A 25,920-nucleotide genomic window follows, 5' to 3' on the forward strand; every position below is an offset into this window, starting at 1 on the left:
TTCTGTACGTGCAGAACTCAGATCCAGTGTGTTGTAGGGGTTGGAGTGTTGGACTAGGACCTGAGAGACCAGGGTTCAAATCCCTGCTCAGCCATGAAGATCAAAGGGTGGCCTTAGGCCAGCCACAGGTCTACTTTGTAGGGTAGTTGTGAAGATAAAATGGGGAAGAAGAAAAGCATGTATGCCACCTTGAGCTCTTTGGAGGAAAGGTGGGATATAAATGCAAATAAATAAGTAATTGGTTAAAGCTTGAACCCTCACTCAGTTGTAATCAGGGCTTTGATGTTAGACTGGACACTGGGGAAGGAGATGGTGACTCTGGGTGGCCTCTGCTAGAGGCTGGAGGGTTCACAATGCTGTACCAAGCCTACAAGGGATGTGGCTGGCGCTGTGGCCTAAACCACTGAGCCTCTTGCGTATTCTGATCGGAAGGTTGGCGGTTCGAATCCCTGTGATGGAGTGAGCTCCCATTGCTCTGCCCCAGCTCTGGCCAACCTAGCATTTCGAAAGCACACCAATTCAAGTAGATAAATAGGTACCGCTGCGGCAGGAAGGTAAACAGCATTTCCATGCACTCTGGCTTCTGTCACGGTGTCCCATTGCACCAGAAGCGGTTTAGTCATGCTGGCCACATGACCCAGGAAGCTCTCTGTGGACAAACATCAGCTCCCTTGGCCTGAAAGCTAGATGAGCACCACAACCCTATAGTCGCCTTTAACTGGACATTACCAAGCCCACATCAGCTACCTTCCTTCCTCCTCTCCAGATCAATAACAGGCTGCTGACCACCCAGAACCCCAATGCCCTCATTGCTCTGAGGATGGACTTCATCCGTATCATCTGCAGCCATGAGCACTACGTCACTCTGAACCTGCCCTGCAGTGGCCTCTCCCCACCTGCCTCCCCCTCCCCCTCTGTTTCTTCAGCAACCTCCCAGGTAAGCGGCCCAGCGTACGGGAAGGGAACGTGAGAAGAGGACGCTCTTGGTGGATCAGAGTCAGAGCATGACTCCATCTGGTCCCACCAGCCTGCCTTGAGCAACCCTGAGCCAGGTGCCTCCGCAAGCACATCACCTGGGCACGAAGGCGACAGCTGACCTGTTGCCCCCAGCCTCTGCTATCCTGAACAGCTAACGGATGCCCTTTCTGTGAAATAGTCTGATCCCTTTTAGAGCTGCCTTAAGCAAGTGGCCAGGTAGCAGATACCACCGGGAATTGGGGTAGGGGTGTGTGTTGGGGTGATGACTACTGGCTCAAAGAAGGTTTGCCAAAGAAGTAGGCTTCCAGGAAAGACTTGAAAGAGACAAGAGATAGGAAAGAGCCTCTCCTGGTATGCCCCACAGAGAAATTTACGGTCTGCAAATAAAAACATCCTGAAGATCCCAGGCCACAGAGAGGTTAGGCTGGCCTCAACTAGAGCCAGGGCTTTCTCGGTCGCGGCTCCAATCTGGTGGAACGCTCTGTCTCAAGAGACTAGGGCCCTGCGGGACCTGACATCTTTCCGCAGGGCCTGCAAGACAGAGCTGTTCCACCAGGCCTTTGGTCAGGGCGCAGCCTGACCCCCTCCTCTGGCAATCTGCACAGAATTTTGCTTAATTGGTTGCCATCAATTTGATTTTAATTAATTTTATAATGAATGTTTTTAGAATGTTGGATTATTTTGATTGTTGTTAGCTGCCCTGAGCCCAGCTTCGGCTGGGGGAGGGCAGGATATAAATAAATATTATTATTATTATTATTATTATTATTATTATTATTGGTAGCGAGAGGAATCAGCATGTTGAAAAACCAAGTGGCAAATGGCAGCATTGGAGGGACAGAAAAGAAATTGGGAGCATTGCCATGGATTGGACAGTCAGTGAGCACCAAGAGGTGACTGGGCAGGAGATGTGAGCTGACTCTCCCTGGGGAGGTCAGTCCCCTGCCCCCATGGCTGAAAGGGGCAGCATTGTCACCCCTAGGAAGTCATGGAACACTGCAGAGGATTGATTCCCTGCCCCTAAACTCTCCCTGCTCCCCTCACTGCTGCAGAGCTATATATCACTGTGGCAATCACACGGGGTCCCCGGACGTTTAACGGTCTATTGATCCCTGTGCCACCACTGTGATCACTTCCCCGCTGCCACCAACCAGTTACTCTCTGGTAAAACACTGAGTCCAGTCAGTTGTTAAAAGTGAACCACAAACCACAAAAAACCAAGTATCTTAACTTTAGTTTCTTTTTTTGTTTTTTTTAAAAAAATATTTCTTGACAGTTTAAACACTACAAAAGAAAAAAATAAACAAAACAATACAATACAAAAACAAAGACACTACATAACACTAACACTAAGACATTAAACTAACAAAACAAAAACAATTTAAGACACATCCAATAATTTCAATATCTTATCTTTCATTCACTTGTTTCAACGACCTCCTCACACCTCCCTTTTTGTATTCCACTTCAATTAACTGTTTCAGCAATTCCTTTCCATCTTCCTCTGTTTTCTGTCCTGTAATTTATCTTAACATATTCTAACCTTATTTTTTTCCCTTTAATACATTAATAATCTATTTGTACTTAGTTCCTTATAACATTTCTACTAAAACCATATAACTTCATTCCATCATTTTTCTAACATTCATTGATTTTACAGTATTTCTGTAAATAGTCTAAACTTTTTCCAGTCTTCTTCCACCGACTCTTCTCCCTGGTCTCGGATTCTGCCAGTCATTTCCGCCAGTTCTTAACTTTAGTTTCTTTACCGGTCTGTACCTTCTTAATACCTTCTGACTGATTATCTCAACTGTTTGACTGACTCCTCTTAACAAATTCTTTCCCTTTCTCACACCGGACTAGCCCAACCCACAGACTTATCTTCCCTCTCTCGTCTAACTTCAGACTGTCTTCTCAACCACTCTAACCCTAACTCTTCTTAACAAATTCTCTCTCTGCTGAAACCTTATACACAGTTAACTCTGCCCCTTGGTTAGTCATTTTACAATTAGTTAACCCTTTCCCTATGAACCCAGTATGATGTCACACACATAGGAGGGCAAACGCCACAATCACCTTTGGTAGTTGACACTTGTGGGACCTTTCCTTTCTTCTCCTTGCCCCCCCCCCTTTTAAAGAAGTAGTTCACGAAAGCAACAACTGAGAGAGACTGGCTCATTCGAAAGGCTACCAGTAAATGATGGGAACTGAGATGTGAAGCTTGGACGCTGTTCTTTTCTGTGCAATGATAAGGAAAGGAACTGTTCACGACACGCTGGCTGGGGTCGGCTCTGCTTGATTTCTCATGGCCTTTCCCCTTTCCCAGGGCTCAGCCTTCTCCAGCCACACACAGGACCAACGAGTGGCCAACATGTTTGAGCTGTCGGTGGCCTTTCGGCAGCAGCACTTCCTGGCAGGGCTGGTGCTGATGGAGCTGGCTCTCATCCTGGAGCCGGATGCAGAGGGGTAAGTGCGGGCCTTTGGGATGGTTCCCTGATGCCCTTGTAGCCAGAGCCCTATCTGACATCCCTGCTCTCTTCCCTTCCCTTAGAGCCTTCTTCTTGCACAAGAAGGCAATCAGCACTCTTCACAACCTGCTGTGCAGCCACGACTCGGACCCTCGCTACATGGACCGTTCGGTACGGGAGCACGTGGCTCAGCTGTACTTGCCTCTCATTGGCATCGTCATGGATGCCCTGCCCCAGCTCTACGACTTCACAGGTGAGGCCAGGAGGCCCTTCTGGGGGCAGGGAGGAGGGTGATAATGGATGGAGGTACCAGTGTGTGCAGATTTCTAGCCGGTTTTCAAAAACGACAGCCTCTCCCTAACCTTCCTTCCTGCCGGCAAGCCTGCTGTCTTCAGTTTGGTTCTGCATACTTGGAATAGAGCCAGTTAAGCAGAGGGCTTGGGTGGCCATGGCATCAATCCCAGTTGTGTCAAACTCACTGACTGTAGCTGCTGCCCTCCCAGGCGAGGGAGGAGAATCCAGCTGAGTTTCGCTATCTGAGGTTTGATATGGTGGTCATTCTGTGAAGCCATACCAAGCTGACTTTTTAAAAAATGCTTTGCTGTTCTGCATTGGGTCACTACTTTGGCCTTGTTATTAAAACCAGGTTCTCTCTTTATTTTATATTGTTTTTAGTTTCACTGAGGATCTTTCTGGCTAGGTCTTATCACATCCGCCATTAAAACTGTTTGTTCTAAGGTTTCTCCAAAAATAATCACACTCTTGGTGAGAGGTGCAAACGGTAACATCTCTTTGTATCTGAAAATTCAATCAAAGAGATTTCCACTTACATCTGATGCCATTTGATTCCTATTTGTAGTTTATGAAAGCAAATTAGCTTTCTGTCTAGCTCTGGAATTATAAATTCTGAGCAACTTGCTGCATTCATTCTTTCTAATATCAAAGTCAATGAAGTAACTGTTCTCTGATTAACAGGATACAAAGGATTTGTTCCAAATACAATGCCTTTTAATGTGTTATGATTTGACACCCAGCTGTAAGACTAGAAAAAATATTATTTTATATTTCTTTGCCTTCTGTTTTTTCCTAGTTAATTCCTTTTGTACTCTGTCCTTTAATTCCTAACTAGAGCATCCTTAGCCAGCTTCCCCATCATCAGTTCAGCACACACTTACTGAACAGCACAAAAGCAAAAATCTAAAGCCTGTCAGTTGAGCAAATGCAATTTAAGTGAGCTTAAGAGTGGCACTTAAGAAGAGAGAACCAGTCTTTGAATATTCAGAAACATGTCAGTCTCACAGCTCAGGAAATCCTGGAAAACAGCCACAGTTTGAGTGGTGATTTGTGGCTTGGTTATGTGTCATAGCTTCTCATGTTGTTTCTCATTTGTTTTGGGGAAACGTACAACATTTGAAGCAGAGTCAGAGCCACAAAGGAAGTCTCAAGTCATGCAGATTTAAAGACTGCATGATATAGTATAGAAAAGCTAATGAAAGGGAAAACAAGGAAGTTGTGAAGGAACAAAAGAAAAGAAAGCCAGAGGAAGAGTCTGGGATTAAAGTCTGGTGCTTATAATAGAATCCAGAGCTTTAAGCAAGGAATCTCACAGCCTGACACTTGGAACTGACTTGATAAGCTACCCAGAACTGCGTGAGCTCAGTCCTAGAACAGCCTTCCATATCTGTGGATCTCGAGAGGTTGTTGGACTACAACTCCCATCAGCCTCAGCTGTCCTGGCCCAGTGGTCAAGGATGGCGGTGGGAGTCCAACAAAATCTGGAAGGCACTAGCTGAGAGAGACTGCCCCAGAGCTTATATAAGGGAAAAGAAGTGTGTTAAATCCAATTTGCAGGTAGCTTGAGGCCCCTGGAATGGCCAAGTATACACTGCTAGGAGTCTGGCCCTTCTTCATTTTAGTGGTCAGCATTGCAGAAGTTCTTGCCTGCAGGGATGGTTCATGGCCACCCTGGCCTTGGCTCTGATTTTGCCAGAAATCTCTTCAACGAAATCAGTCTGTGAAATCAACCAAACAAAGAATATTGAAGTGGCTTCCCCGTTGCCTTAACTTGCATTAGTTTTAGTGGGTTGCTTAGCTTCCATTGCCTTTATTGTTCATTTTAGCTGCTTGGAATGTCTCTGAAAAGGAAAATGTGAGTCAAAACCTTATTAAGGAACATTTGTGCAAATTAGCTTTATATATATATATGGAATATCAGTATCCAAAGTTATTGACTGGGTGGTGGTGCTGGCTGGGCTATCTTTTCTTCCCTTATCGGCCCTTATTGGGCAATTAATTCAACTTTACAGAGAACCTCAGCCAGCGAGGGCGGCTGGCCTCTGTGACGATTGAGGACGGTGATGGGGATGGCAGCACCATTAGCCAGTCAGTTGCCATGGCCATTGCTGGCTCTCCCTTGCCCCACGCTCATCGGTCCACTGTCTTCCAAATGCCATCAGTGGTGAGTATACACTGTCCTCTGGGGCTAGAGAACGAAACTGAAACTCGGGTGGGGAATTACTTGCACTTGTGGAATGAACCCAGGAGCATACAGGTTTCAGTCCTCAGCAGGAAAGTCTCAGATTTGTAACATAGTTGATCTCAAACACAATAGGAGATTTAACAGTACAAAAACTATTAGTTGATTGCAGTGAGTTTTGTTTGTTTATGTTAGGGGGGCGGTTATTGGGTCAGATTAGCCTTATCAATTTGTATGCTGTTGCGAGGTTTATATTATTATCTTGTTGGGCTGTGTATGTAATAAAGGAGTGCCATACGGCGGGAAGGCATCCTGTTTGTAACTGAAAAATCATTTAATAAAAACAAATACACAAACACACACACACCCTACAAGGACTTGCATGAAGCAGCCAATTTTAAAACTCCATTCAGCTACTACTTGCATTTCCTATTCCGACATAGTGATATCATTAGGCAATGTCGGCTCAAATCCAGAGGAAAGGAGGTGATTATGAATAGAGAGCAGCAGGGCACCACTACTGCCTCTGCCTTCTTTGATGCACTGTGCCATTTAGGCACGCTTAGTTGGGAGAGGGGGGAATGGGGGTCTGGGTCAAGTGAGTTGTAAGAGCTGCGCTGAGCTCATCTCTTGCTTGTTTGCAGCCGCCACGCCAGTATAGCATGCTGTCAGCTGAAGCAAGTCGCAACCTGCTGGTGTGTCTCCTCTGGGTACTGAAGAATGCGGATGGAGCTGTGCTGCATCGCTGGCTTGCTGACCTCTCTGCTTTGCATGTGAACCGTCTCCTTGACCTGCTCTACCTCTGTGTCTCTTGCTTCGAGTATAAGGTTAGAGTCCAGGTGCTGAGAGAACCAAACGTGGCTCCCCTGCTTCCCTCCTCCCCATCCCAGGACTTTGGGGGACAGAACGCAGGAATCCCACCTTTAGCTGGCTGGACTCCTCACCTAGACGAACTCCTTAGTGGTTGCAGATCTCAAAGCATGCAGTCTTTGACAGAACATGGCCAGCAAAGAGCGGAGAAGAGGCAAGAGAAATGCAGCCTCTGACTGCAACAGTCAAAGGCTGCATTTCCTTCCAAGGAGAGCCTTAGAAAACAGCGGTTCTACAACACTTTGGGTGTCTTAAGGTAAGAGCAGACAGGCTTCAGGCAGTAGGATCTCTCTGTTGTTTAATAGAACCCTAATAGTTCACCTGCTGGAGCCTTAGGCAAAAGACATAAAGGTAAAAGGACCCCTGACCATTAGGTCCAGTCGTGGCTGACTCTGGGGTTGCAGCACTCATCTTGCTTTATTGGCTTCCAGGTCATGTGGCCAGCATGACTAAGCCGCTCCTGGCGAACCAGAGCAGCGCACGGAAACACCGTTTACCTTCCCGCTGGAGTGGTACCTATTTATCTACTTGCACTTTGACGTTCTTTTGAACTGCTAGGTTGGCAGGAGCAGGGACCGAGCAATGGGAGCTCACCCCATCACAGGGATTTGAACCGCCAACCTTCTGATCGGCAAGTCCTAGGCTCTGTGTTTAACCCAGAGTGCCACCTGCATCCCAGGCAAAAGACATTCAGTTAAAGAATTCTAAGTCCAGGAACTTGTACTGAGTACCAGAACTGAGTCAAGTTCACAGTCCTTCCATATGCAAAATGCAACCCCTGGTTCATGCCCATCTAAACACAACCATGGTCCATTTCAGCAGGGAGAGTTGTGTTGTTGTTGTTAAATTGTGGGGGCATAAATCCTTGCCAGTCAGCTTCATGCCACACAGAGATCGACTCGTAGATTCTGATCTACCTTCTTCCCACCCCTGCTGTAAGAATTCTTCTAACGTGGAGATTGAATAGGAAGCGAAATGTAAGAAGCCACTAACAGTTTATAGTGAAATCATTCCTATAAGATATTGTGAAGTCCAGTAGTGCAATTCAGTTCAGTATAGTGCTGTTGTTGGCTATGAACTAAAATGCGGAGTGGTGGGAACCCTGCATTTGGAGCGCCCAAATACCTCTTTGCCAGATGTGAAGTGTGGCAGCTTACCAATTCTTGCCTATTGTATTTGGTGCTGATGCGGCCCTAGCCAGAAGCATTCTCCATGGTAAAGGCTGAAGGGGCTTCACATTCCACTGCTCAGCACCTGTTGAAATGAGCACTCGGCCACATTCTTCAGTGAGCAACTGTCTGCCTGTTCTATGAGTTCTGGGCCTGCCAGGTTTTGCTCCTGCAGCCAAACTCCCCCTCTTGCTTAGCGAGGACTTTTAGACTCACTGCCATCCACAGGGCAAGAAGGCCTTTGAGCGCATCAACAGCCTGACCTTCAAGAAGTCTCTGGACATGAAAGCACGACTGGAGGAAGCCATCCTGGGCACTATTGGGGCACGCCAGGAGATGGTGCGACGCAGCCGAGGTGAGAATGAGAGAGGGTGGGGCTGTTTATCATGAGCAAGCTTCTGGAAGTACAGTGGTGCCTCGCAAGACGAGATTAATCCGTTCCGTGAGGCTCTTTGTATAGTGGTTTTTGCGAAGCAAGCCCATTGACAGCTTAGCGGATTAGCGCTACTAGCCGTTTAGCGGCTTTTAGCGCTCAGCTGTTAAGCGGCTTATCAGCGGATCAGCTGATAAGCGGCATAGGAAAAGGGGGGGAAGGGGAAAAAACCCGCAGGAACTCGCAAGACATTTTCGTCTTGCAAAGCAAGCCCATAGGGAAATTCGTTTTGCGAAGCGCCTCCAAAACGGATAACCCTTTCGTCTAGCGGGTTTTCCATCTTGCGAGGCGTTCGTCTTGCGGGGCACCACTGTAAGCAGATATAAACTCTTTGGAGTACCCTCTGTGTGAACAGAAGGGAACTCTATTCATTCCCTTGAAGACTCACTCTAGCTGAAGCATCTTTCAGACATTAAGGGCTGGCTTTTGGTGACTGGAACTAGGCTTGGTGGGGAGGAGTTTTCTGATCTGTCATGGTACTCATGCCCTTCCTTCCCTTCCTACACAGAGCGGAGTCCATTTGGAAACCAAGAAAATGTTCGCTGGAGGAAGAATATTGCCCATTGGAGGCAGAATTCGGACAAGGTGGACAAGTGCGTTTGTGGACAACTCTGGGGGGGTTTACGTTCACACATTGGACTGGTTTACCTATAATGCTTAGCAAAACCTTGGCTTAGTGCAAATGAGCAACCCTTTTATATACTGTGATCTTTTTATGTGAACCCCCCGAGACCTTCGGGAATAATAATAATAATAATAATAATAATAATAATAATAATAATAGAGAGAAGACGTGGCTGCTTTGCTCCCCCTCTGCCCTGTTACCCAAGAACAGGAATCAAACTTGGGCCTGAACACACAGTGACTCTCATGGTGTGTGTTTGAGTGCAGTGCCTTAATCATAAATTAGTGTGTTTGGTTTGTCACATAGCCATGATCACATGGCATTCAGGGCATCTACCAGATTATTATTTTTTTAATAAAAAAAATAACTCAGGTTTTAGTTTTCATGATTGTGTTGGGAAACGTATAGAGAAAAAGACTGTGTGGGATAAAGATTCTGAGTCTAAGAAAGAGATGTACTTTTAGTTCCTTCTCATTGGCTTGCCATCATCCCATATCCCAGCTTTCCCACCCTTAAAGAGAAGGTGCTGCAGGCCCCTTTCTCATTTTGGTGGGCTGCTCCTGATCTTAGGCAAGAGCTAGTTGCAGGAACCAGCTACCTGTTTCATGGAAGCCAAACGACTTTGGCTTTGCATGTCCCTAGTGTAGCTCCAACCTTTGGCAGGCCTGTACGAGCAGCACAGTGAGCAGAAAACCGGAATAACCATGCAAGTGAGGATTGGCATCTGGTGACTCTAAATGCCTTAAACCCACACCCTTTTTTATCCCTTGCTCAGATCCAAGGAAGAGATGGAACATGAGGCTCTGGTGGATGGGAATATGGCCACAGAAGCCAACATGGTGGTGTTGGACACCCTAGAAATCATTGTGCAGGTAGGATCTGATGGAGACTGCAGTCTTGCACCCACCCGCCAGAGCAAGGCTCTGGGATTAATTTGTTCTTCCAGGGTGAAGATTGCATCTCTTATCTATGCTCTGCAGCGGTACCTTCTGAATTGTAGGAGCTTCCCCGCCCCCTCACAGTTCACAAGCCACACCCACAAGGAAAATTCAGTTTCTTGATGAAAACTGCTGGAGACAACTTTTCTCATCCAGCTTCCATAAGCAGAGTCTGATTTGGCGAGCTGGAGGACAAAGTTGTCTCCAGTTTTTCTATTATTGATAAAGTGTTTCCTTGAAGTGCATTGAGAGCCACATCTGTCTCCATTGTCCTTGGCTGTTTTGATCCTCTCTGTTGCGGTTGTGCTGAGCTGGGCTCTCCTAGATAGTCCGGGGGCTGGAATTCACTGGCCAGCATAGCTCTTGGTCCTTTGCCGTCTTTAGCAGAGGCAGCGGAACACCTAAGGCATGCAGATGATAAGCTTTGCTTGTTCGTTTTACAAAGTCACATCTCTGCCTTGGCCACTCATGTCCCAGTGACTTCCATGGGCTTCTTGGTGCAAGATGAAGTCTGGCCTGGATAAAGCAATTGTGACAGCCTCACCATGTTACGAGGGACACAGGTGGCGCTGTGGGTTAAAGCCTCAGCGCCTAGGACTTGCTGATCGAAAGGTCGGCGGTTCGAATCCCTGCTGCGGGGTGCGCTCCCGCTGCTCGGTCCCAGCGCCTGCCAACCTAGCAGTTCGAAAGCACCTCCGGGTGCAAGTAGATAAATAGGGACCGCTTACCAGTGGGAAGGTAAACGGCGTTTCCGTGTGCAGCTCTAGCTCGCCAGAGCAGCGATGTCACACTGGCCATGTGACCCGGAAGGGTCTCCGGACAGCGCTGGCCCCTGGCCTCTTAAGTGAGATGGGCGCACAACCCCAGAGTCTGTCAAGAATGGCCCATACGGGCAGGGGTACCTTTACCTTTACCTTACACCATGTTACAAATGGGGCTACACATTCTTTGATGGAGGGGTTCTTAATTTGAGTACAATTTCCCACCCATTTTTTCTTTCTTTCTCTACCTCCCTCTCCTCCCCGGTTTCCTCTTCACAGACTGTGATCTTATCGGAAGCCAAGGAGAGTGTCCTCGGCGGGGTGCTGAGAGTGCTCCTGCACACAATGGGCTGCACTCCCAGTGCTGCCTTCCTGCAACACTGCTTTGCTACCCAGAGGGCACTGGTCAGCAAGGTGAGTGCTGCTTGGTTGGGAAAACTCAGCGGACGTGAATGTTGCGGTTGAATTCCAGCTGATTTTGCAAAGCATCTTGCTCTGCTCCTAAGAAGACAGTGCAGGGAGACTATTGACCTGTCTGCATCCAAGCTCGCCAGCTCTGGTTGCAAGTGGAGCATGGCTACTTCATGAACAAGAAGGGCTTAATCTATCCCTCAGGTTGTTAGCTTCTGTCTGTCACCACTCATGTTCTACAACCTTTATCTCTGCTCAAGGGGCTTTTTCTCTCCAGCGTTTTTTCTGAGATTGTCCACAGCAGAGTCTGCTTACTTAAGAGTGTGTGTGTGTGTGTGTGTGTGTGTGTGTGTGAGAGAGAGAGAGAGAGAGAGAGAGAGAGAGAGAGAGAGAGTGAACGAACACACACACACACACAAACAAATATAAAACCAGAATACGAATACCAACCTCAATCCTACAGAGCGTTTACGCCATGTCTGGGAATCCTCCAACTTCACAATGCGTGTTTCCAAAATATCTTTCAAAACATGATGTCCAGATGTAAGACCTGTTTCACGCCTCCTGTACTTATTAAACAAGCCAATGTATTCTTCAAAAATTGCACCTGTGGGAGCAGGGGCCTGGATTCCCCAGGACTGATTTATGAGACAAATGGCCCCCGGTCATCTGAAAAGGCACCCCATTCTGTTTCACCCCTCGTGAGCCAGCATTGCCAAAGGGTGATGTCAGCAGCCAGCAGTTGCCATATTCTATCACCCCACTTTCCCAAAGCAAACTCTTCCTTGTTTTTCCAGAAATAAGCTGTTGCCATGCCAAGGTGGATTACTGAATAAGTGCTTTATTTCAGCCTTGAAAGATAGAGACCAAAGCCAACCCATTATGATTTGAGTCTACTTAATTATGATACTGCAGATCTGGAACAACCTCTGTAAAAGGGCCTGACAGACCCCTCCCTTTACGCTTCCAAGGGTTGGGTGAAAACCTGATTCACAGAGGCTTTTAATATTAAATCTTACCGCTCTTGAGTGTGTTAATACCTTGCTTTTAAGATTATCAACCTGTTGGGTTTTATTCATCTGTTATACATTGCCTTCCTTGCAGTCCACAGGAAGGCCAGTATTATCATCGTTAGATAAAATAATTCCAGTCTCTTGCTTGCAGTTTCCCGAAATGCTTTTCGAGGAGGACACAGAACTGTGTGCTGACCTGTGTCTGCGCCTTCTCCGCCATTGCAGTAGCAAGGTGGGCATCATCCGCACCCATGCAAGCACCTCGCTCTACCTTCTCATGCGACAGAACTTCGAGATTGGCAACGTAAGTGCTCAATGGAGTAAGGAGGTGCTAGAGCTGTCCTCTGTCTCTTCTGCTGCAAGGGTGCTTCCTGGGAGCAGGCCTGGGCCATCACCAGAGTCCAAGCACTTGTTGTTGTTGTTGATTATGATAATTGAATGATGATGATTGAATAATAATAATAATAATAATTTATTTATACCCCGCCCATGTGGCAGTTTCCCCAGCCACACTGGGCGGCCTCCAACAAAGTATTAAAATACAGTGGTCTGTTAAACATTAAAAGCTTCCCTAAACAGGGCTGCCTTAAGATGTCTTCTAAAAGTCTGGTAGTTGTTCTTCTTTTTGACATTTGATGGGAGGGCGTTCCACAGGGCGGGTGCCACTACCGAGAAGGCCCTCTGCCTGGTTCCCTGTAACTTGGCTTCTCACAGTGAGAGAACTGCCAGAAGGCCCTCAGCGCTGGACCTCAGTGTCCGGGCAGAACGATGGGGGATGGAGACGCTCCTTCAGGTATACTGGACTGAGGCCATTTAGGGCTTTAAAGGTCAGCACCAACACTGAATTGTGCTCGGAAACATAATGGGAGCCAATTAATGAATTTATATACCACCCTATACATGGAGGTCTCAGGGCAGTTCACAGAAAAGATCAACATAAAACCCACAATATATATATAATCAAAATAAAAACAACAACTCAATAACACACACACCCCCCGCCCCCAAAAAGAAAGCCACCTTTTAAAAGGGCATAGGATGTCAATCAGATCAACCAATGGCCTGGTTAAAAAGGAATGTTTTTGCCTGGCGCCTAAAGTGTATAATGAAGGTGCCAGGCGAACTTCCCTGGGGAACGCATTCCACAGATGGGGAGCCACTGCAGAGAAGGCCCCTTTCTTGTGTTGCCACCCTCCGGACCTCTTGAGGAGAAGGCACACAAAGGAGGGCCTCAGAAGATGATCTCAGGGTCCGGGTAGGTTCAATCAGTTCATTGATCCCTGCAGCATTGCCACATTGCACAAACTCTTTCCCTGCCTCTGTTCTTTTCCCTCACCTCTGTCAAAAGTTAAATTGTTAATCTCCTTGGGGCCAGGGACCCGTCTCGTCATTTGATTACTCTGTAAAATACAGCGTACACTGATGGTTATGTAAATAAAAATAATACATTTGTACCAGCCTGGATGTCCCAGCCGACATCCTTCAGTTGCCGCTATGGGAAATGGGAGAGGATCCCCTCTGAGACGCTTCCAGACACCTGCTTCTCTCAGAGCCTTATGTGCATGACCATCCCTGGCAGCTTCTTCAAAGTGTTTGACATGAGTTGCCAAAAGCAACAGTTTTGGATTGTTATCTAACTTGTATTCCTGGGGTGGGGGTGGTCTTAGAGAAAGGCATGTGCATTAATGTTGTGTAGGAAAGAGGAGTGGAAATGAAACAAGGAGCAGCAATGCTGAAAAGAAGCACGCTCTCCTAAATAGTGTAAACCTTCTCTTTAATTTTAACTTTCTCTTTAGTTTTAACAGTTGGCCAAGCAATTACTATTCACATTTTAAAGGAAATAATACCAGCGGGAAACTTAAATTTTAAAGTGTTCTGAACTAGCCGTTTTTCTAGGTGATTTTTAATTTAAATCAGTCCACTCTAGAACTGTGTTCTGCGGAATCCATTCCAAGCATTGCCTCTGCTTTTATTTGGCTCAGGATTTGAATAATCTTTCTGGCTTGCCCTGCCTTGCTGACTCCTGCCGCGTCTCTCTTGCACAGAACTTTGCCCGAGTGAAGATGCAAGTCACCATGTCACTCTCCTCGCTTGTGGGAACGTCACAGAACTTCAATGAGGAGCACTTGCGGCGCTCATTGAAGACCATCCTGACCTATGCCGAGGAAGACCCGGAGCTGCGAGAAACCACATTCGCTGAGCAGGTACATTGGATGGCAGACCCATAAACATCAGACTAGGGGCCTCTGGAAGTGCCAGAAGTTGGGTTGTGGCTTGAGCTGATACCTTCTGACCCTGGCAGTCTCTTTACAGCTTCTGCAATTAATTATGAACAATTTAATCTTCATTGGGATTTCTAGGCAATTTTTCCAATTTCTCAACAATACATGTGTGATAGATACAGTGCTTTTTTTCTAAAAAAAAAAAGTTTAGGGGTCCTCTCGTTTTGACTCAAGAAAATCACCATTCTGTAGTTCAAATCGGGGAAAATAAATAAATGGACAAAAGTACAAAGATTCACAAAATGTTTAGGGATGTGCGTACCCCCAGAAAAAAAGCACTGGATAGATATATTGGATTTATTTAAAAATATTACAATGCTTTATTTACCAGATAACAACGTATGATCAAACTAAAGCAAACATTTTGCTATTTTTAAATAAAAATATTTATTTAAAAAACTGAAATGTGATATTGTACTACAAGACTGTTCACTAAATTTGAAACATAAATCTTCCCCGGAAGTAAAAATGTCTCCCAAAATACATAACAATATACATATTGTATAGTCATATTGTGGAATCCTATGGAAATATAAAGTGTAAGCCTAAATGAGAAAAAAATGATCACCTCTTATATCAGAAAATTTTGATATTTCTTCTTGAACCAGAATTACAGTATTCAGTAGAAACAGTGGTGGATCTTGGGGTCTCAAATTTCAGCAGCACCCTGTGTGACACCAGAATTCAGCACCCCTCTGTCTCTCACGTTCCATTGTAAACCATAGTTGTGTCCCTGGCGGCACCAAACTAGTCACGCTCCCCTAAATCTGCCTCTGGTAGGAACCTGAAATTGCTTTAAATGGTTATATACCGTGGCTCCAATCTGGTGGAACGCTCTGTCACAAGAGACTAGGGCCCTGCGGGACCTGACATCTTTCCGCAGGGCCTGCAAGACAGAGCTGTTCCACCAGGCCTTTGGTCAGGGCGCAGCCTGACCCCCTCCTCTAGCAATCTGCACAGAATTTTGCTTGATGGTTGCCATTAATTTGATCTTAATTTGATTTTAATTAATTTTATAATGAATGTTTTTAGAATGTTGGACTATTTTGATTGTTGTTAGCCGCCCTGAGCCCAGCTTTGGCTGGGGAGGGCGGGATATAAATAAAATTTATTATTATTATTACTATTATTATTATTATTATTATTATTATTATTATTATTATTATATACCCTGGGAAATGGTTAGAGCAGGCATAAGCAAACTCGGCCCTCCAGATGTTTTGGGACTACAACTCCCACCATCCCTAGCTAGTCAGGGATGATGGGGATTGTAGTCCCAAAACATCTGGAGGGCCAAGTTTGCCTATGCCTGGGTTAGAGTATTTAAATTTGGAAATTGCTACTTCTGTCTTGGATACAGCTAAGCCAGTGTCTACCAAATGTGATGAAAATGCAAGAGATTAATTATAGACCTAGTTTTGCTGTTCTCCTCCTGAAAAGTGGGCAGATTGGGGGGAGGGGTACCAGGATCGAGGTGAACACAGCCCATAAGTGAACAGGGCTATGCCCATCTCAATCCTGTCGGCAAGTATTGCATGTCAGGGATGTCCTCTTTCGCAAGTGCCTTTACCTGAGTGCTTGCGGCATCCCCACTCTTGATGGAGGCATTTGTGTGTTCTTGTGCCTGCTCTCCATGCTTGTGACTTAGAAGGTGCTTCCTCTTTTCCCTAACCAGGTTCAAGACCTCGTCTTCAACCTGCACATGATCTTGACAGACACAGTAAAGATGAAGGAACATCAGGAGGACCCGGAGATGCTGATAGACCTGATGTACAGGTGAGACAGTAGCCAGCGCTCTGGGTACGGAAGTGGCAGGAAGGCCCAGAGGCAAGCAAGGCTTGCTTTCTTCGCCTCTGTTTCCCAAAGGGAGGGTGTCAAAATGCAGGCGCCAATGTGACTGCATTTGCACCTGAAACAAAGAAGGTTCATATCTCAGATCATCCACATTCTCATTGGCTGTTGGCAAGCCTGTTGCAGCATGAGATCTCTCCCTGCTTTTACACTCACCTCATCTGTTGCATATGGTGAGAGCTCCTCTTTTTGTTCCCACTCAGCATGTAATGGAAGTGGGTGAGCTAGCCTTACAGCCTATGCTGTCCGGGATAACCTTCTTCATATGAGGGGGCCAAGCACTCTGGGGCTGGAAAAAGGGGGTCTGGGGAGTGCACACCTTCCAGAGAACATTAAAGGAAAAATTCACACTACATGGTAACATTGCTGTGGGGTTGGGGAGAGCCTTGCAGGCATTCATCTCTTGGTGGATGTTTGGGTAAGCTGGTAGGCTTAATCAACCCAGGCAAAAAGCACTGGCACAAATGGGACAACATCATGGAGGTGGGGAATGTCTGTTGCTCCTTGTGTTGATGTAAATGTATTGAGATGCATTCCGGTATATGTCCATGACACAAACACCGCCACTGTTCGTGCATCACTCACTCGTGTCCAACAACAACAATTTATTTATACCCCACCCATCTGGCTGGGTTTCCCCAGCCTCTCTGGGCAGCTCCCAACAGAATGTTAAAAACGCAATCAAACATTAAAAACCGCCCTAAACAGGGCTGCCTTCAGATGTCTTCTAACAGTCAGATAGTTGTTTATTTCCTTGACATCTGATGGGAGGGCGTTCCACAGGGCAGGCATCACTACCAAGAAGGCCCTCTGCCTGGTTCCCTATAACCTCACTTCTTGCAGTGAGAGAACTGCCAGAAGACCCTCGGAGCTGGACCTTAGTGTCTGGGCTAAATGATGGGGGTGGAGACCTTCAGGTATACTGGGCTGAGGCCGTTTAGGGCTTTAAAGGTCAGCACCAACACTTTGAATTGTGCCCGGAAATGTACTGGAAGCCAATATAGGTTTTTCAAGACGGGTGTTATATGGTCCTGGCACCACTCCCAGTCACCAGTCTATCTACTGCATTCTGGATCAGTTGTAGTTTCCGGGTCATCTTCAAAGGTAGCCCCACGTAGAGCACATTGCAGTAGTGGGAGATAGCCAGAGCATGGACCACTCTGGCAAGACAGTCTGTGGGTGGGTAGGGTCTTAGCCGGCATACCAGATGGAGCTTGTAGACAGCTGCCATGGACACAGAATTGACCTGCACCTCCACTGACCTGAAGCAAGTCACCCTAAAGTGAGTCAGTAGCAAAGGCGGCCATAGAACTCAGGATTTCTCTCCCTGAACATTCATTACCTGCCTCTCAGGATAGCCAAGGGGTACCAGACATCACCGGATCTGAGGCTGACCTGGCTGCAGAACATGGCAGCGAAGCACTCTGAGCGTGGGAACCATGCAGAGGCCGCTCAGTGTCTGGTGCACTCTGCTGCCCTGGTAGCCGAGTACCTGAGTATGCTGGAGGACTGCCGCTACCTACCTGTGGGCTGTGTCACTTTCCAGGTAAGACGAAGAGCAAAGCCAAAGCATCATTTCAAAAAAAGACTGGTCTGCTGCATCAAGGCATTGACCTGCTCTTCTCTGTTCTTTCTTAGCTTCAGTACTTACCCGTAGCCCCAGTTCTACTTTCCTGCAGGAGAGATGAATGAACAGAGGGTCTACCTCCCATTTCTCCTTCCCCTAAACCAAAACTTGGGGTGATGCCCAGATGTTCCCTGCCCCTAGCAAGGCCTCTGCTTCCCTAAGCCCCTGGAGACCTAGAGTTCTTGCCTTGTTCAACTGACAAGCTGTTTGGGAGGGAAGAGTGAGAAGATCTGTGTGCCCCCCCCCCACAATAACATCTGTCCTTTTCCAAGAACATCTCTTCCAACGTGCTGGAAGAATCTGCTGTCTCGGATGACGTCCTGTCCCCTGATGAAGAGGGCATCTGCTCTGGAAAATATTTCACCGAGCAAGGGCTGGTGGGGTTGCTTGAGCAGGCGGCTTCCTCCTTTACTATGGTGAGAACTTGAACTTTTTACTTTCAGTGTACGAGAGCATTCCCTGTGCTCGAGAGTGGCAGCTGCCTTCTCTTGCTGCAGTAGGCGGCTGAATCCCAGGTGTCTAGACTCCTGGAGATTGGGCACCAGCGCCATAGAACACAGCTTTTTGTGCACAAATTTCTGCTTCCTTTTAAAACTGCAAATGGCTTAGAAACCTGAATGGTGTGGATTGTAGGTGGGTGGGTGAGTGGGACTTGAATGGTCACAGAGAGGCTGTGTTTTCTGCCCTTCCCAGAGCAGCCAATTCTTGTAAATTCTTTCCCACCTGTTTTCTTCTATCTCTGCTATTGTCTGTTTTTCTGTAAGCTTCAGCCGTCTTTTCTCCCCACGTTGGCTGCATTCCTTCACTTTGATTGTTTCCAGATGCTCAGTTTGCAGAGCATTAAATTCACCACTGCTTATCTGGGGTGCCTTTCCTCAGGGAAGGAGCACTCTGATTTCAGGGGTGTTGCTTTTTCCACTTCTCGGTAATACATTTAGGCAAGCGGCCAATTGTGTTTCCCTGCAGGTATCTCAGTCCCTCTGTTTTCAATGAAAATTAAAGTATGTGGAGGACCGCAGACCTCTCTCCCCCTCCCACACTGCCTTTAAAACAACACACACACACAAAAGCCACCTCCTAGTGCATGAAGCTGCAGTAGGTGGTGATTGTAAATAAACAGTTGTGTGAAGTAGTGTGAATTCATACAGTTCGTTTCCAGAAGCAGAAGTAGGAACCTGGTTGTAACCCACAAGTAACAAATAGCTGCTTTCCCCTGCCCCATTGGACCAAAACTGCTCAGGACCGCAATACCTCAAGGACCGCCTCTTTCCATTTGACCCTACTCGGACCCTGAGATCATCTTCTGAGGCCTTCCTTTGTGTGCCTCCTCCTCAAGAGATCCGGAGGGTGGCAACACAAGAACGGGCCTTCTCTGCAGTGGCTCCCCATCTGTGGCATGCGCTTTCCCCAGGGAAGTTCTCCTGGTTCCTTCACCTTTAGGCGCTGGGCAAAATGTTCCTTTTTAACCAGACCTTTGGTTGATCTGATTGACATCCTATGCCTTTTAAAAATGTGTTTGTGCGTGTTTTTTTGGGGGGGCTATTGGGTTGTTTTCATTTTTATTATGTATTTTGTGGTTTTATCTTTAAAAAAAACAACTTTATTGAAAGTTCAAACATAATTATATATGCACTAAACATGGTGAGACATAAATAAAAGAGAGAAAAAGAAAAAGAGAAACAGAACCCGTGTAGAAGGGAAAGTAAAAGGGGGGGGGGGGACCGGGACCAAAACTGTATATTTTACAAGGTTGTTATTGTACTTCACCAGATCTCAACCTATTACAGTATTTGTAAGAATGGAATCCAAATATCATTGAATTTCTCCATGGCAAGTCTGCGTTTATATGCAAGTTGTTCATATGTTGCGAGTTTGTATAAATCTTCAATCCAATCGTAGAAGGGAGTTTTGTATCTCGAGTTTGTTCTCTGAACCGCCCTGAGACCTCCGGGTATAGGGCAGTATATAAATTCATTTAATAATAATAATAATAATTGCAGACTTAGTAAAGCTTCATCCCTTAGGAGAGACTTAATTGCCTTCCAATGAAAGTTAAAACCTTTTGCAGGCAAGCTCTTCTCGCATATTTCCAAACAGGCCTCCACCTTGACTGGGGGCTCTGTGAGGTTCTAGCCGCGTGTGGCCCAGCTGCCTTACCCCCTGCAGCCCCATGTTAGGTCTTCCCTGAGGACCGAAGTGACTTTCTGAATTCCTTCTCGCTCTCTCCAGGGTGGGCTTTATGAGGCTGTCAACGAGGTCTACAAGATCCTCATCCCCATCCATGAAGCCAACCGCGACTTCAAGAAGTTGGCAGTGCTGCATGGCAAGCTGCAGGATGCCTTCAGCAAGATATCCAGCCAAGTGAGTGCAGCTTCTTGGACAACCTTTTTCAAGCCAATGACCAAATTCTCTCCCCCCCAGGGGCCACATTCTCTTCCAGGGGCCGCAGGCAAGAGGCGGGTGCAGTTGGAGGCAGTAAACGTAGATCTTACCTTTGTACAGTGGGCTAGTTTCTATACATAATGCACCCACCTGTCTCTGGCACCCAGACTATCAAGAGGTTCAATGACATATTCCAGCCAGGCAAAAGAAGTTGGAGTGTGAAGCAAAAGCCAGTGAGGGGTGTGGCCTGGGGAGAGGGGGCGTGGCCTAGGAAGAGTTCTAAGGGCCCGGTATAGATTCCTGGAGGGTCACATTCAGCCCTGAGGCCTGAGATTCCCCACTCCTGGTCTCTAGACCTTTGTTGGAATGCCTTGTTAGGGCGATGGCTGAAGTAAGAGAGCCAGCATAAGCTCTCCTTCCTCCATGGTTGCTTAAGTCCTTCTCACGTTCCATTTCGTTACCCATGTCAAAATAAGAAAACGTGATGTGAAACCTTTATGCAGGGGAAATTTTGGGGCTGTGGCATGGGAGTTCTGAGCTTTGGCATACTGTAAATCAAGATGCTGTGGGCAATGTTCATAGTGGAGGTGCTGTTTATGCACTCAGTTGAATGGACAGTCCTGCTTTGAGACAGAGAGTTGCAGTGGGAGTCCATAAAGTCCTCTAGGGCCTTGTGACAGTAGGAGGAAAGCATCAGCACCCCTATTTGCTGAACTGGAACCCATAGCCTGCCCCCCCCCCCGTTGAATCATAGAGAGGGGAATGTGCCCAGTATGGGTTCGGTATAGAGCAGCCAGGAGTCCAGAATTCTAGGATTTGCTCCATACAGGATTAGAGCCTAGTGAGGATGCTGCCAAGCCAGAACTTACCGCTCTCTATTCTTGTAATCAGAGCTAAACAGGGAGCTCCAGATTCTTATGGGGTTCACTTGGATATTCCATCAAATGTCAACCCTGAAAAAAGGTGAAAAGAGCTATTGGGAGCTGATGGATCTATACTGATTGCAGGTGGCATTTTAAACCAAACCATCCCTCCCTGCCCTCCTGGGCCAAGGTCAAAGTTGTGTTCAAGGTCTCAGGTTGGCAGTGTGCTAGTCTTTGTGGCTGGGTCTTGCAGATGATGGTAGAATGAAATGAGCTAGGATTATAGTACCATCTCCTGCTTGCTTCTTCGAGAAATTGGCAGTGGTTGGGATGACTCACAAGAACAGGAATTGTTATGTTCAGATCGGCCTGTGGCCATTCAGGGTTATGCCTGGGCCTAGCCTGTGGTCGGCTTGTGACAAGACGGGTGCTGAGTTTTGAAAACAAATAAATAACCACCTTCTTCTTCCTGTTTTCTCTGTTCCCTTCCTGTCCTCTCCGTCCTGTCAATCAGGCCTCTGGCTGGGAGGTAGGCTGCATCATGTCTTACATTTTCTGTGTCAGTGTTTGTGTGAGTGTGCATGCCGCTTCCGTAATCTCCACTCTCCTCTGTGCACTTACGGCCAAACTCCTCCTCTAGCTGGCATTGTTGGTGCAGTTACTGCAACTTTTAAACTCGCGCGTGTGTGTGTGTGTCAGGGGGTGGTGGTTATTGTTTGTTGCTATGGTACATATTTTTGTGTTTCTATATTGTGAGCTGCCCTGTGATCTTTGGATGAAAGGGAATATGGAAATTTAATCAATGATAATGACACCCGAGTGGGAGACCCTGAACTTTCCTTGTGCAGGCTGAGCAAGGCAAATGTTTGTGTGTGCCTCAAAATGGCAGCAATCCTCAGGGAAAATAGACAGAAACAGTGCGGTTTCATGGTCCCACCCAGGATCATAGTTCCAAATCTATGCCATTATCCTGCACGCTACAGTACTCTTACGAATAATGTTTGCTGTAAATGTTAGAGGCTGGCTACTCTAACAAAAGGCCTGCTGGACGTGTGGAGGCTGTATCTTGCAGCAGCAAAACAGTCTGACTTTTTCACTGTATGAGACATCTCTGTTTTGCTATAAGGAAGATTGTAGATGAGGGCCTAGCATCTGGGAAAGGAGCACCACTGTGTGGCAGAATCCTACAGAATCCCAAGAGAATGGACTTGACCCTGTCTTCAGAGACCCCAAAGGCCCCCTCTGTCTTTTCTGGGCCCCCTCCAGTTAATACGTTTGGTGTAGGCTAGGACTGGTCAGTTTGTTCCATGACTAAAGTGATGGAACTCCATTCATATTTTCACAAGCCTTGTGCCAAGACTGCAGTTGGTATAGGGTGCTTTCATGTGCTTTTGGAGTGTGTCTATTGAGTGGCAGCTTCCTGTACTACAGATTCTCAGCAGGAAGCACAGGTGGCCAAGAGAAGGCCATCCTTTGAAACTAGGAATCTCGTGATGCAGATTGAACTGCCTAAACTGCTTCTGTGCTGCAGAGTACCTAAAGCTAGCAAAAAAAACCATGTGTGCCTCCTGTGGAGGTTCAGCCCCTTTGAAAAAGCTTGTGCTGCCAAGCTCTTTGTCCTCCCACTATCCTGGCAGTATTCCAGTGGAGAGGAAACACACCACGACACAGGTTTGCAGAGGGCAGCATGTTTTGCCCTTGCCTGTTATTTATTATTAACTGCCCTCCAGCTGCCGCCAGTGGCCCCTTCCTTCTCCTGTTGCCACACCAGGAGCTTATGCAAAACCATCATTCTATGATAGAGTGTCTGGCTTGCAAGCAAAAAGTGGCAAGTTTAATCCCCAGAATCTCCAGGTATGGATGGGAGAGACTCCTGCCTGAAATCCTTGAGAACTGCTGCTGGTCAGTGCAGGCATTTCTGAGCTAGATGAGCCAGTGGTCTGACTCAGTATAAAGCAGCTTCCTATGTTCCATCTTGCCCACAGAGGAGAGGGAAAGAAGCAGAAGCAACTTTTTATAAACAACAACAAGCAGTGGTTTGCCTTCTCTATTTTATGAAATAATGTTTATTTGTTATCATGTAAAAAAATAAAAAAATTATCTAAACTGCTCTGTAAGGTCTGAAAACAGCTCTATAAATGCCTTAGATCAGCCTTTCTCCGCCTGTGGTTCCCCAGATGTTGTTGAACTACAACTCCCATCACCCCTAGCTAGCAAGACCAGAGCTCAGGGATGCTGGGAGATTTGTGCCCCTGGCCTTTGTCCCCTTCCACATATCCTGCAGCTGGTGCTGTCAATGCTCCTCTTCCTGCTGCTTTGCTGAGGCCCTTCCTGCAGCCTCTCTATGACATCTCCGTCAGCTGGTGGGTCCTTGCATAGTGTGCAACTGGAGAGCTCTGTGCCTGCTGCTCACTCACTGCTTTCAGTTATTGGGTGGAGAGAAGGAGCTGTCCTGGCCATACTCTTCTTGCCCTGCCATTCCCATTCTCTTCTCCCCATACCCATTTCTCAAAACAACTGCTTAGGGACTGTGACCTCTGCCCAGAGACCTGCTCCCTGCATCCCATATGATTTGGGGGTCTGGAAGTGTATGCTCAGAAGTTTTTCTCTATAATGAGATCCACAAGTGGATAACAGGGTTTTGTTAAGGTAATAGATTAGGGTCGTTGTGACTTCTACTTTTGCAGCTCTTTGTCAAGCAAAGTTAATAAATGATCCAGCACCAGGTGCCATCCATTTAAGCAGGTTGAGAAAATGCAGTGCAAATAATAAAATTGTTTGCTTGTTTGAAAATTTACCCCCAGACTTACAATGTGCACTTCTCTTTACCAGAGCCAAGGCAGTAAACATATATGTAGTAAGGAGACATCAAAGTACGACTTCAAAGTGCAGAATGGCTCAAATCACATTCAGTTCAGCCCTCCCATAGTTGGGTAATAACAAGGTGCTTAACAGCTGTTCTGAACAGGGAAGCCTGCTGGGGCCACTCTCAAGAGGGCCCCCATGCAGGGCATAATGACTGTCATTAAGAGACTAGATACTAGCTTCTGATGCTAGAGATAATATATAGCTATCGTGACTAGTGACACTGATAGCCTTATTCCCTGTGAATATGTCAGATCCCCTTTTAAAGCCATTGTGAGTTGGTGGCCAACTCCCCATTTTGTGGGAGTGAATGCCATAATTTAACTACAGTATATGCTGTGTGAGGAAGTGCTTGCTTTTGTCTCTCCTGAATCTTCCCAGTATTCTGCTTGGATTGTTCCAGTGTAGTATGGTGGGGGGGGGGGTACTCTTTATCCACATCCCTTTCTTGCCCTTTTTAATATAAATTAAAATGTCCCAAAGCATTATCTTCTCTGAGTAGGCAGGCCTCTTCCCAGACAGTTCAGTATTTTTCATTTAGCAATCTTATCTTGGCCTACTGAAATACTCAAAGCAAATTTAGTGCATTTGCAGAACTTTCATCTGGTTTAAAGATTACACTTGTACACCAGCGTGTCTTATTACTAAGAGCAGCAGTTTTGTGTGTGTTCAGATGTATGCACCCACACACCCCACTCAAAACAAACATGCACAGTGTGAAAGAATGGAAGGAATGTGGTTTTTTTGGCAGTGAAGTGCTGTGTTGACATCGTAGCATGCACTTCTACAGTGGATCCAAAGAATTTTAGGAATAGAGGTTCCTAATGTTCTTAACCTGTTTGGTTTTTGTTAGCTTTTACCTGTCCCAGAACTGATTTTCCATTGAAAAGATAGACCACAAGGGAAGCATCACTCATTTTAAGCCTCTTAGTATCACAAAAACACTGCATTGTTGGGTGTTGTGGGGACTCGGAATAAGAGCCGAGTAGATAAATTCTTTGTTTCTTATTGTCACTGGACAGATAAGAGAACTGGAGGTGGTCCATATGGGGATGCTAACTCCACATACCAAAATCTTCCAGGTCTTTAGGGATCAGGGCCATTCTGGAGAGCTAATCCCAAGCCACTGCTTGCTTCGAAGTTTGTTTCATTCCATCAGCCTAGGTAACTTACAGCAGATGCCACCTGGCTATATCTCTGTCCTTTTGGTTGAATTGTCTACCTACCTCTTGGTCTCTCTCCTCTACTTGCTTTTCGAACCACTGGATTAAAATCTTGCCTGCACTGAGGTCTGGATACTTGGCATAGACATTAGCTGACACAGCCTACCTCTGAGACCAGTACAGCTTCCTTTTCTAGTGCATACAGACCATGGGGAAATCTACCCAAGCTTTCTCTCCCCCCCCCCCCAGCACTGGTTTTGAAGTAACTTTATCCTACCTGTGCTCTGAAAATGCATGTTATCACGTGGCGATATTGAGATGCACGAATAGTGGAGAAGGCTAGTCCATCTTTAACTACCATGCAAGTCTTCTTTGCTTCCATTTTGGACTTCAGTGAAGCTATTCTATATGACCACTGCAGAGCAGACACACTCTTAATATAGAACATTTATGTCGCCCTCTGTAATATCCAAAGTGGTTCTGAAAATGGAAGACACCATTCTAAAGCCCACTGCTGCCTTTGCTTGGCAAGGAATCGGGGGATCAGGAACAGCCTCAATTTAGGCTGTGGCAGAGGGGCCAGGAAGTGGCCTTAAGGCAGCTGGGTCTAGTTCTAGTTATGTGGGGTTCTGTTGCATACTGTGCATCATTAATGCAGTTTCCCATGTGCACACCATGCAATTTAGCAGACAAGTCTGCATAAGATCTTCGTAGGCTGCCAAAGCCTTCCGAACCCAGATCTCCC

At 46.5% G+C, this 25,920-nt stretch overlaps 1 protein-coding gene across 4 annotated transcripts in view; it reads left to right on the forward strand.

Annotated features, from left to right (window-relative positions):
* DOCK6 (dedicator of cytokinesis 6) overlaps positions 1–25,920 on the forward strand; it is a 100,629-nt gene that overhangs the window by 60,720 nt on the left and 13,989 nt on the right. For 3 of the 4 annotated variants that reach the window (XM_081893625.1, XM_081893627.1, XM_081893628.1), the window contains 16 exons: positions 767–937; positions 3,305–3,444; positions 3,530–3,699; positions 5,753–5,904; positions 6,567–6,749; positions 8,190–8,316; positions 8,903–8,987; positions 9,795–9,891; positions 10,998–11,132; positions 12,294–12,446; positions 14,188–14,346; positions 16,100–16,200; positions 17,629–17,821; positions 18,175–18,318; positions 20,132–20,263; positions 21,662–21,676. In XM_081893625.1, coding sequence (XP_081749751.1) covers positions 767–937; positions 3,305–3,444; positions 3,530–3,699; positions 5,753–5,904; positions 6,567–6,749; positions 8,190–8,316; positions 8,903–8,987; positions 9,795–9,891; positions 10,998–11,132; positions 12,294–12,446; positions 14,188–14,346; positions 16,100–16,200; positions 17,629–17,821; positions 18,175–18,318; positions 20,132–20,263; positions 21,662–21,676 — 2,157 coding nt within the window. The remainder of the gene's footprint in view (positions 1–766; positions 938–3,304; positions 3,445–3,529; positions 3,700–5,752; positions 5,905–6,566; positions 6,750–8,189; positions 8,317–8,902; positions 8,988–9,794; positions 9,892–10,997; positions 11,133–12,293; positions 12,447–14,187; positions 14,347–16,099; positions 16,201–17,628; positions 17,822–18,174; positions 18,319–20,131; positions 20,264–21,661; positions 21,677–25,920) is intronic. The other variant, XM_081893626.1, reaches the window with a different exon arrangement.

Source organism: Podarcis melisellensis, assembly GCF_964234715.1.
Source record: "Podarcis melisellensis genome assembly, chromosome: 17".
Taxonomy (NCBI): Eukaryota; Metazoa; Chordata; class Lepidosauria; order Squamata; family Lacertidae; genus Podarcis; species Podarcis melisellensis.